Here is a 12,454-nt window from a genome sequence, read left to right as displayed (position 1 = left end):
AACCAGAATGATCAAGTATGCCACTGCTAGATGGCCCTTCCATTTCCATCCTCTATGCAAAGCCACAAAATTGAATCATTTGATTTTTGCTGATGACCTGCTTATGTTTTGTAAGGGTGACACTCAATCCATTGTTTTACTCCTAAGGGCTTTCTCTTCATTATCTAAAGCTTCTGGACTCATAATGAACAACTCAAAGTCAGAAGTTTACTATAATGGGGTAGCTCAGCAGGTTAAAGATGATATCCATCAGTTTGCAGGGTTTGAGGAAGGGACAATGCCTTTCAGATATTTGGGAGTACCCATTCAAGCAGGGAGGTTAACAAAAAAAGAATGCAATATCCTGACTGAAAGAATGGTGGCCAGAATAGGAAGCTTAGGTGCCAGGAAGTTATCTTATACAGGTAGGATAACTCTTATTAATGCTGTGCTTAATACTCTATATTCTTACTGGGCAGGGATTTTTCTGATTCCCAAGAGTGTGATCAAGAGAATAGAAGCCATTTGTAGAAACTTTCTCTGGGATGATAGCTCTGAATACCACAAGGTCCCTCTTGTTGCCTGGGACACTGTTACTCTTCCTCAAAATGAGGGTGGCCTTGGAATCAAAAGAGCTCTTACCTGGAATTATGCTACCATTGCCAAGCTGGTTGATTGAGTTTATACAAAATCAGACAGATTATGGATTAAGTGGGTTCATCAGCTCTATATCAAGGATAAAGACTGGCACACTTACTCTCCTCCTTCTGATGCTGCGTGGGCTTGGAAAAGTATCTGTAAAATAAAAGAGATGATGAAGAATGGTTATGTAGCTAATACCTGGATACTTAATCCTAAAGGGCACACTGTTAGCATCGGCTATGAATGGCTTAGACATAAGCAACCCCAACAGCACTGGACTCCAATGATATGGAGCAGTTGGAACATCCCTAAGCATGCTATTATTACTTGGATCAGTATGCATAAGGGACTCAATGTGAAAGAGAAACTGTTCAGGCTGGGATGCTGCACTGATGACAGGTGCATCATCTATGACAGGGAAGTTGAGACTCAATCTCATTTGTTCTTTGACTGTCCCTATAGTAACCAGGTTCTGCAATTGCTGGAGCAGTGGTGTGGTTTCAGCATACATGTCAGTATGCTTGGAGGACTGCAAACTGCAAAAAACTGCCTAAAACAGCAAGCTCATTACCTGCTGTGGAATGCACTCTATTACCATATATGGAATCAAAGGAATGCTGCTCGTATACATTCTGTTCTCTTAAGACCTCAGAAGCTGGCTGGAATGATCAAAGATGAGGTATGTCGCAGGATAAAAGTAAAGATGGGTAAGAGTCCTAGTAGAAATGATAGCATCTGGTTGAGGAAATGGGGACTATGATATTAGTTGTGAATCAGTTTGTCAGGATGCTAAGTTGTATTTGTGCTTAATGCTTTCTTTATGTAACATCCGTGATGGCTTGGTATTTGAGACTTAGTGCTTGTACTAAGTCCTAAACTTGTATGTACCTATTTTTTGAGCTTATATATATCGTCTCACATTTTACCAAAAAAAAAAAAAAAAAAAAAACTTCTTCCCCTTGGCGTTGAATAATATATTCGGCTTCTTCGGAGAGTGGGAGAAGGTAGTTCGGTCTATGAACATTCAAGCGGCAAATCTTTCTAGGCAATGTGAAGGATTTAGCTTCATTTGTCAACCACCCAAATTTGTTATCAAGAGTATCATTCTTGACCCATTTGAAATTTAGAACCATGGTGGCTAGATCAATGATATGGCCTCCCTTTACCGGTGTATAAGTGTCATTCTTGTTGAAATCCCGGTTAAAGTGCTTAGCCAAATAAGTCACTAATCCTCCTTTGACAATAAAGGCCGTGCCTTCTTTGCCACAATTAACATTGAGCCATCTTTCAATCAAAAGTCGTAAAGCATTGTATAGCTTTGTAAACTCTCTTCCAATGTTCAAAGTCGACTCGAGAAGAATAAAGTCAAGTTCGGTAAGATGATTTGTACGTTTCCTAGCTATCAAGGTATGCTCAACAACTTTATGCCATACTCTTATGCCCGGATGATGGACTAAGAGAGCACGACAATCATGGTAGGATGTGAATTCTTTTCCGGAGATGGCCTTCCATAGAGGAGCGGGGTCATACTTGGTAGGCTTCTTTGTAAAAGTTGGGTCATCACTAAGGCCAAATATTTTACCAAACTCTCTATAAGACAAACATCTATCAACATTCTCGAGACGGAACTCAATATTGGTTCGGGTCTCCACCTTGGTGACTTTCAAAGAGCTCAAAAACTCTAAGGTGAGGGATGAATAAGACAACTCTTGCCTTTCAAATAATGTACGCAATCCCATAGACCCGAAAAAGGTCTTTGTTTGCACTAGGACGCCCAATTTCGACAAAGTCTCTTGACAAATGAACTTGGTGGGCAAGATAGTTTTCTTAGCAAAGGAAATAAATTTCTTCCTATGGGAGTCGGAAGTGAAGATTACCTCCGGATAATTGGTTAGTTGTTCAACAACCGGAGTAGTAGAAGTAGTAGCTTCCATAGGAGGATCTTGCTCTTGAATTTCCAACCTTGCATTATGAACTACCAATGCCTTTGATGCGTGAATAGCTTGAAGAGCTTGTTGTCTCTTAGAAAGGTTCTTCTTTTGGGGTGCCTTACTTCCACCTTTTGTTCTTGCCATGCTCCTTCACTTAGTAACACCAAAGAAAGCTTGAAATCTTCAATTTCTAGTAATACCCAAATCGATTTTAGGATAGATGAATGTTGCCTTGTATCCCAAAAATCGACTCAAAACTTGAAGATTTTGGTGTTTTAATCACTTGTTATTGATAAAGGAGTGATTTAATTTGATTTTGAGGAAGTTTGGATTTGATTTGGTTGATTTTGGTTGAGGATTTTGTTGTTGGTTGATGGAGGGAATGAGGGTTTTGGGGTTTTGGGTAGTGTTTATGTTTGAATGAATGAAAAGAATTGGGGAAAGGGGTTTTTTTAAGACCCGTTGGATTTGAAAAGCAGAGGGGAGACGAGCGGATAGGCTTCGGGACGCTCGGATTCTTCGGTTTCTGGGTTCAGGAAAAGACGACTGGGGACGAGCGTCTTAAAGGCAAGACGAGCGGATTCTTGAGGTGGGACGAGCGTCCTATGCTGGAGATGCTCGGATTCCTTTCCAGGGAGAAATCCAAAAAATTGACAGTGCAAAAACGAGCGGATTACTGGTGAGACGCTCGTCCTAGCTGAGACGAGCGGATTCCTTGCTGGGACGCTGGATTCTCAGCCAGACCCAAAAATTATTTTTGCAGCTTCACAAGACGAGCGTCTTTGGCCTTGGACGCTCGGGTTCCCTTCAAGACGAGCAGACCATAGTCGGGTCGCTCGGATTGTCCCTCTTCCTCACGGATTCAGGTCCATTCGTGGGTGCTTCGTAACCCGTGTCATTCATTCTTCATTTCTTGTGGTCTTCATTGTGGGGGCACTACAAAGGCTTGGATAGCCTAGGCAATTGCTATCCCCACACTAAGGTAAAATACTACACATCAATAAACTCATTAGTCCCTCCCTCACTTCTCTCAAAATGATGAAAATCTTGATCAAGGCATAAAAATGTAAATCCAAAATTGACAAAAAATGCAATACAATAATTAAAATGCAAGTTAGGGAGTTAGAATATTAACAAGTGGTGGTTTAGGGAGGACTCCACCAAACTCTCATCCAATAATGAGATGTCAAGGGGGCATGTTCAAGGTGTTGTTGATGTTGCTTAACACCTTGAAAAAGTAGTCGAAACCTTGCTCATTATCATGATAAAGATCTTCAATAGACCTTTGCACTTGTTGTTCTTCATGGTGGTCTTGGGTCATAGCATTACCGATATAGGGATTGAATATCCCTTCAAACTCATCATCCCAAAGACCGCATACTTCGTCTACTTGATCCCTAAAAATGTCATGAGTTGATAAAGACAACTCTCCTTCTTTCTTATCTTGGCCAATGAGGCCTTCTTCTTCACTTGTCATGGGTGGTGAGCTTTTCAAGCTCTCTTTGTTGCAATTTCCTTGCTCTTTTGATGGAGCATCATCCACTTTCTTCTTCCATTGAAATGCCAACTTCTTCCTATCATCTTGCCGGCTATAGTGATCAACCATAAAACGTGGCTCATGTAATCGTGGAGCTCTCATTGTCTTGTCAAGATTGAAAGTGATGGTTTCATCTCCTACTTCAAGGGTGATCTCTCCATGTTTTACATCGATCACCGCTCCCGCGGTGTGTAAGAAAGGTCTTCCTAAAATAATAGGAATGTTGCAGTCTTCTTCCATGTCAACAATAACAAAATCTACCGGGATAAAGAACTTGCCAATTCTTACCGGCACATCTTCCCATACCCCTAAAGGTGTCTTTGTTGATCTATCCGCCATTTGAAGCGTGATATTGGTGCACTTGAGTTCTCCCATTCCTAGCTTCTTACACACCGAATACGGCATAACACTCACACTTGCCCCAAGGTCACATAAAGCTTTGTTGATCGTGGTGTCGCCAATAGTGCATGGAATGGAGAAACTTACCGGATCCTTTAGTTTTGGAGGTGAACTTCCTTGTAGGATGGCACTACTAACTCTAGTGAAAGCAATAGTCTCAAGCTTCCGGATGGATTTCTTCTTCGTAAGAATATCTTTCATATACTTCGCATAGGCCGGAACATGATTGATTAATTCCGTAAATGGAATTGAGACTTCCAAATTCTTCACAATCTCCATGAATTTTCCAAGTTGGTCATCAAACTTAGGCTTAGCTTGATGACTTGGAAAAGGAATTCTAATCACAATAGGCTCCTTCTCTTTAGCCTTCTCTTCATCCTTCTTTGAAACTTCTTGAGTGGTGGGTTCTTCTTCTTTAGAGTTTTCAACACCTCTTTCCTTGCCACTAGCATTGATCACAACATCTTCATCAACGGGCCTCTTCGGCCCTTCATACCTTGTACCACTCCTCAAATGGATGGCACTCATCGATTCTTGTCTTGGGGGATTACCTTGAGGTGGTAATTGCCCCTTTTATCTTTGTGAACTTGAAGATGCTAATTGAGACATTTGGGTCTCCAACATCTTTGTGTATGCTAGTAATATTGTTAATGGTGATGTCTTTTGCTTGGCTATCCTTTTGCATTTGAGTGAAAAACTCTTGTTGGTTCTTTTGCATTTGGAGGACCGCTTTTTGAACATCAAAACCTTGGTCATTTGATTGAGTGTATGGAATTTGATTTTGGTAACCTTGGTTTTGGTTGTAAAAGGGTCTTTGATTTTGGTTTCTCATTGGAGGTGGGGTGTATGTTGGTTGAGGGTTTTGAACATTTTGGCTTTTGTATGAGAGGTTGGGATGGAATTTGGTGTTTTCATTGTAATAGTTGGAATAAGTGGTACCACTCTTGTATGCTTGGAAAGCATTCACTTGTTCACTTATTCCCCTACATTCACTTTGGTCATGTCCCAAAGTTCCACAACTCTCACATATTCCACTTGGAATTGATGAAGATGCCACCATGGCATTAACATGTTGCTTAGGTGATTTGGAGGCTTCTTCAAGTTTAGCCATAGCCTTCTCAAACTTCAAATTAATGGTATAAATATGAGCACTAAGTTGAGCACCCAATTGATTAATAGAGTCCACTTCATGCTTTCCTCCTCTAGTAGCCTTCCGAGGTCTACTATATTATGAGTTATGGACCGCCATTTCCTCAATCTTGTTCCATGTTTGACTATCGTCAACTTCGGTAAAAATACCATTTGATCCCATATTGAGAACGTTTCGGGAGTCTTCATAAAGACCATTCCAAAATTTTTGTACAAGGAACCACTCGCTAAGTCCATGATGTGGACAAGATCGGTAAGTATCCTTGAATCTCTCCCATGCTTCATACAAATATTCCTCATCCCTTTGTTTGAACCCGGTGATTTGGGCTCTCAACATGTTAGTCTTTTCCGGAGGATAGAATTTTTTGTAGAAAGCAAGTGCCAATTTCTTCCAAGAGTCAATACCAAGAGTAGCCTTATCAAGGCTCTTTAGCCATTGTTTCGCGGTACGAATCAAAGAAAAAGGAAATAAGACCTATCGAATTTGGTCTTGAGTCACTCCGGTTTAAGAAATCGCATCACAATAGTCACAAAAAGTTTCCATATGAGAATGAGGGTCTTCACTAGGCATCCCCCCAAATTGGCTTCTTTCGACTAATTGGATAAATGCGGATTTTGCAATGAAATTACCGGTCAAATGTTGTGGTCTGGGAGTACCATTTGGTAGGTTCTCCTCGGTTGGTACGGAATGTGATAAAAATTTAGGCATTGTGGGTTGATTTTGTGGTGGGTTATGTGTTGGGTTATCCTCTCCTTCTCTTACAAAAGGGGTGATGAACTCAATATTGTTTGGTTGAATATCCACAATCTCACCAATACCTCTCAAAGTATATCTAGCAAGTCTTCTATTGTTTGTCAAAGTTCTTTCAATTTCTTGATCAATGGGTAACAAGTTATCTTGTGATCTTCTAGACATGCAAAATATCAAACAACTTAAAAACAATTAGAACAAACCTTGATGAGTTGTACTTCCCCAAGGCAAAGAAACACACAACTAAGAACAATCAAAGAAAATCACAAGTTAACACCGTCCCCGGCAACGGCGCCATTTTTGGTTCGTCGGTTTTGTTACTCGTCGTCAAAAGTTACCTAGACCAAAACAATATTTATAACTTCACAAACTACTCTACTATTAGTAAAGAGGTAAGTAAAGGTCGGATCCCAAGAGACGGGTATTGATGTAGGATTTTCGATTGCAAATGGTCGCGTCTAAGGGTGTCACAATTTGGGTTGAGATAAGAGATCACTAAACTAAATAACAATGTAAATAAACAAGCAAGATGATTAAAATGAGATGTAAACGATTGATTAAAAGCACTATGGTGTCAAGAGTTCATAGGGGATACATGGGAATTGATCATACAAACATATTCTCAAATTATAAGCAAGCAATTATTGTTGTGATAGGATCGAGTTGGTTTATATCTTATAATCCTAGGAAAGTTTGGGTCCCGGAGCCGAATCGATTAGATTGTACAACACCTACAAGTCGACTTAATCCTCCCTACTCAACTATATGCATGGTCGAATGAGACTCGAGTTAGTTTATGTCTTACAAGTCTCGTTGAAAAGGTAAGTGATGGGTAAAAAATGCAAGGATTCATAGGCTCGCATTTCATCAAACATAACATGTGCATAAGTTGAGATCACAACAAGCAAGCAAATAAATTATGTGAACATATTAGATTAAGCATGAATCATCCCCCATGTTGGTTTCCCCTAATTAACCATTAACCCTAGTTAAGAGAATACTTACTCATTATCAAGTTTATCATGCTAACAAGGTTGTCAATCATATTAACAAGGCAAAACATGATGAATGAATGGAACTGATTAACAATAATTAAAAAGAGATTAAGAGAATTATACCTAATGATGATTCCAAAATAATAAGCAAAGAATAATAGAAGTACTTGATGATTGATGGAAGGTTGTCAATGTAATACTCCGTATTTATATGTCTTGGGGGTACTCTATCGAGTAGCCCTTACTCTGTCGAGTAAGGGTATGTTGCAGAATAAAATAGTTTCTGACCTGTTGGGCACTCGATCGAGTAGTCAGGGGCACTCGATCGAGTAGGGGTACTCGATCGAGTACCTTGGGTACTCGATCGAGTGTCCGGTTTGTCGGGGGAGTTTTCTCGGGTTTTGTTAATTACGCGATTAAGGTATATAAACATATTCGGCATTGTTCTAAATCACTTTTTACAAAACCTAAAACCTGTTTAAGAGAGAAAGCAATTTGTCTTCTTCCTAATCGCGTTCTTGACAATTCCCGGAGTTCAGACGGTCGGTTTGCATCGTAGTTCGTATCGTTGGATTCCTTGCGTCGAGGGTAAGCTTTTAATGTAATTTATATAATGTTTTGTTAAGATTAGTGAAACCCTAATTTAGGAATTGGGGGTTTTTATGAATAGTAATTGAATAGTAGTATCTATGTGTTGTATGGTAGGAGGAGGGTTCATAGAAGAGGCGTTTTGAGACAAACAGTAGATACCGTCTGCGTGTTGTGCTTTCCGGGTAGGATTTCCTACTCGCATTAGTCCCATAATGGGATATTGGTGATGTCTTTGTAATTAGTTGTTTGATATGATGATTGTGATTGTGATTGTAATTGTGATTGTGGTTGTGGTTGTTGATGGTTCTCGAGATGCGTTCTCGGCTGAGTGGGGTCACTTGCGGGAGTGATCTCACGCCCTAGTTTCGCCTTCTGTGGAACCCGCCACAGAAGGGATGTGCACATTAATGAGCAGGGTTATCGCTCGTACGATGAGCGGGGCTTAGGTGGGAACGGCTGCGGTCCCCCACTCGGCGGTGGTCCAAAGGACGATCGATGATTGAGACAGTTGGTTGAATGTGTGTGTGTGTGGCGATTCAAATTGTCTGTTTGTCTTATTGTTGTTATCTATATTGATTGTGTGATTAGTACGACCCTGTGTTGTTTTGTAAACTGCGGTGATCCATTCGGGGATGGTGAGCAGATATTGAGCAGGTATAGAGATGATACTGGGATAGCTGGGATGGCCACGACATGACGATAGAGTCTTCCGCTGTAGTTTAGTTTTATTTATATTTCAGTTGGGAACAGTTAGTTTGGAATAATGTATTGTACTTTCAGTTTGGTTTCGAGGGTTGTACTTATTCATTTAACTACTCATAATAAATGTTGTTTCTGTTTTGTCTATTTGATTATCATGTCTCGGGCAACCGAGATGGTGATGTCTTCATACCTGAGTGGTCCTGGTAAGGCACTCGGAGTATGGGGTGTTACAAATGGTATCGTAGCGACGATCCCGAAACCCGTAACCAATGAACTTAATGAACATAGAGAGAGTCAATTAAAAAGAACCCGGGGTAAAAGTTGTAGGAGCTAGTGCAAAGGCTTGGGAGACGTCCTAAAGTCGCAAGGGGTCGCCCTACAACTTTGAACCGGTCACGGGGGAAAGTGTTTGTCGAATATATGTGTCTTGTTTAACTTGTGCAACAAAGTGATGAAGTGTGTTGATTGTTTGGTGTTGAAGTAGGAGGTTGAGCATGTAAAAGAAAAGTAATGTATGGTTGGAATAACATGTTGAGTGTTTACAATGTGGCTTTCATAGCATGATGAATTGATTTTTGTTGATAAGTAGAATAGATGCGTAGCATATAATTTATGATATCATGCGGTTTTTATAAAGTTTAGCATGTTAGTATATGACGTAACATGCGGGTAGCCTTTACGTATTAGTGATACTTGATCGAGTGAGACTAACTCGATCGGGTGGGTTTCTGGCGATTTTGAGTCCAGAATCGCGTTTTGGGGCACTCGATCGAGTAGCTATGGGTACTCGATCGAGTAGGGGGGCACTCGATCGAGTAGCCTAGATACTCGATCGAGTGGGTTAGAGATCAGAAGGTCTGTTTGGTTCTGGAGTTTGGGTACTCGATCGAGTACATGGGGGCACTCGATCGAGTAGGCCGTTACTCGATCGAGTGGGTTTGGATACTCGATCGAGTAGGTCCTATGCAGCGCGTTATCGTGTTTTGAGGTTTAGTACGCGTGTTTATGTTTATCCCTTTCTTCTATAGCTTCAAGATGCCGCCCAAGAGAAATGCTTTGTACGCGAGAGCTGAGGTTATGACTACGGATGACATCGTTAAGATGTTGGAACACCAGACGCTCTTACGAGACCCCGAAGAGAGTGAATGAGGACAAGGATAAGAGTAAGGAGAAGGAGGTTGATCATGCTAAAGTCAGCCTCTATATTGCGAGGTTTAACCCGAAGGAGTACAAGGGAGTTGAGGAGCCTAACCATCTTGATAGTTGGGTGAGGGAGATGGAGAATATACTAGATTTAGTTCGCCGTCCCGATGAGATGAGAGTGGATCGGGCCGCATTTTATCCGAGGGAGGCAGCTGGCAAGTGGTGGGATTCGGTGAAGGTGAGTGCTAAGGAATTGTATACCAACCAAGGGTTACCTGCTATACCTTGGGAGGAGTTTCGTAGGGGTGTGAGGAAGGAGTTTGTGCTTAACATGTGAGGAGTAAGTTGAGGGAGGAGTTTGATAAGTTTAAGATGACCGCTAAGATGTCTCGTGGCTGAGTACTACAGCGGTTCAATGAGAAATCTAGATATGCCGAGGACATGGGTTTGAGTGATGAGAATCTGGCTTTGAGGTTTGAGAGCGGGCTAACCACGAAAATTATGGATAAGTTACCCGTGGGAGTCCTTACGATGTAAAGGAAGCGTATGAGAGGGCGGGGAGAGCCGAGAGACTAGTGGAGATGGCGCAGAGAGGTCCGGTGGTGAGAAGAGGAAGTCCGAGAGCGAGGGTGGTGGCCAATCTAATTACAAGAAAGGCAACCACAATCGCCTAAGGGGTTTTCTTCGGATCGGGTTTAGTCTTTGGGGGCTTCCTTTGGGCGAGGCCGAGGGAGTGTGAGTAACACCGGGAGTGACTGCTTTGGATGTGGTGGCGTAGGCCACAAGAGACATGAGTGCACGAGTGCACCGGATCTTTTCGAGACCCGCACAGAGCTTTGCGAGCAAATGCACCAGTGGGTCATGGCCAAACCGGGAGGTCGAGCTACCAGAGTGGAGGCAACCGCAACGGCGGTAATTCTTATCAGAAGACACCGATGAATAACAACAACAACAATCAAGGGTCGGGTGCTAAGCCGACCGCATCACCAAGATCTTGTCCAGGAGGTGGGCGGAAGACCATGGCAAGTTATTCATGATGGACAAGAAGGCAAACCGAGGCGATGCGCATGTTATCACCGGTACATTCCTTGTTAATGGTATTCCTACGTTTGTTTTGTTTGATTCGGGGCTTCTCAGTCGTTTGTGTCTTCGAGTCATGTAAAACAGTTGGGTTTGAGAGTTTATGAGTCCGTTAATGAGCAAGTTTTCATACCTTCGGGTGAGTCTGTACCATGTGGGAGGTTGTTTAGAGATGTATCCTTGATAGTTGGGCAAGTTGATTTCCTGTAGACTTGCTAGAGTTTCCTTTTAACGGTTTTGAGATGATAGTTGGGATGGATTGGTTAGGAAAGTATAAAGCTAAGATAGACTGTCATCAAAAGAGAGTGTCCCTTAGAGGTCCTAAGGGTGTAAGTGTGTCTTATCGTGGGTTTCTAGTCAAACCCAAAGTTAAGTTGATTGCAGCTGTCACCTTGAAGTCTTATCTGAGGAAGGGATGTCCTTTGATCTTATGCCATGTGAGAGATGACCGGATAGAGAGTCCGACAGTTGATGAGATACCATGGTGGGAGAGTTTGCTGACGTTTTTCCTGATGAGATTCCGGGGTTACCACCGAGGAGAGAGATAGATTTCACCGTTGAGTTGAAGCCAGGGACGGGGCCAATCTCTAAGGCACCGTACCGTATGGGTCCTAAGGAGATGGAGGAGCTTAGGAAGCAGTTGGATGATCTGATAGAGAAGGGATACATTAGACCAAGTGTATCGCCGTGGGGAGCACCAGTTCTATTTGTGAAGAAGAAAGATGGAACTTTGAGGTTATGCATAGATTACAGAGAGTTGAACCGAGTGACGATAAAGAACAAGTATCCTTTGCCAAGGATAGATGATCCGTTTGATCGCTTGAGTGGTGCAACATGATCTTTTCTAAGATTGATTTGAGGTCGGGGTACCATCGGTGAAGATTAGAGATGTGGACATACCGAAGACAAATTTTCACGTCGAGGTATGGCCATTATGAGTATGTGGTGATGCCGTTTGGGTTGTCTAATGCGCCGGCAGTGTTTATGGATTTGATGAATAGGATCTTTAGACAGTTCTTGGACCAATTTGTAGTGGTGTTTATTGATGATATCTTAGTCTATTCTAAGACTAAGGAGGAGCATGAGGAGCATTTGAGGATCGTGTTGCAGACATTGAGGGAGCATGAGTTGTATGCTAAGCTGTCCAAGTGTGAGTTCTGGTTAGAGAAAGTGGCTTTTCTGGGGCATGTGATATCTAAAGATGGGGTAGTCAGAGATCCTAGGCGAAGATTGAGGCAAAGGACAAAATGGGAGGCACCAAAGAATGTTGCTGAGGTTAGGAGTTTCTTGGGTTTAGCTGGATACTACGGACGGTTCGTGAAAGATTTCTCCAAGATAGCTAGACCGATGACAGCGGCTCGATGAGGAAAGAGAATAGGTTTCGTTGGGACGAGAGTTGTGAGACGGCATTCCAAACATTAAAGGAGCGTCGACCACGCTCTCCCGTCTTAGCATTGCCTGAAGGGAGCGAGAATTTTGAGGTTTATACCGATGCTTCAAGAATGGGCTAGGTTGTGTGTTGATGCGAAATGGTAAAGTGATTGCCTATGCTTCT

The 12,454-nt window shown here is 42.1% G+C and overlaps 1 protein-coding gene and 1 non-coding gene across 2 annotated transcripts; both read left to right on the top strand.

Moving 5' to 3' along the window:
* The first annotated feature begins 790 nt into the window (after nt 1-790).
* On the top strand, nt 791-1,381 carry LOC141649373 (uncharacterized). The gene has a single exon (XM_074458066.1). The coding sequence runs from the start codon at nt 791-793 to the stop codon at nt 1,379-1,381; it is 591 nt and encodes a 196-aa protein (XP_074314167.1).
* Nucleotides 1,382-5,867: 4,486 nt separating this feature from the next.
* LOC141650866 (small nucleolar RNA R71) lies at nt 5,868-5,974 on the top strand. Its single transcript, XR_012546877.1, has one exon. It is a non-coding gene; the product is annotated as a small nucleolar RNA R71 (small nucleolar RNA).
* Nucleotides 5,975-12,454: the final 6,480 nt, after the last annotated feature.

Source organism: Silene latifolia, chromosome 3, assembly GCF_048544455.1.
Source record: "Silene latifolia isolate original U9 population chromosome 3, ASM4854445v1, whole genome shotgun sequence".
NCBI lineage: Eukaryota > Viridiplantae > Streptophyta > Magnoliopsida > Caryophyllales > Caryophyllaceae > Silene > Silene latifolia.
This window is presented reverse-complemented; position numbering and strand designations above follow the sequence as displayed.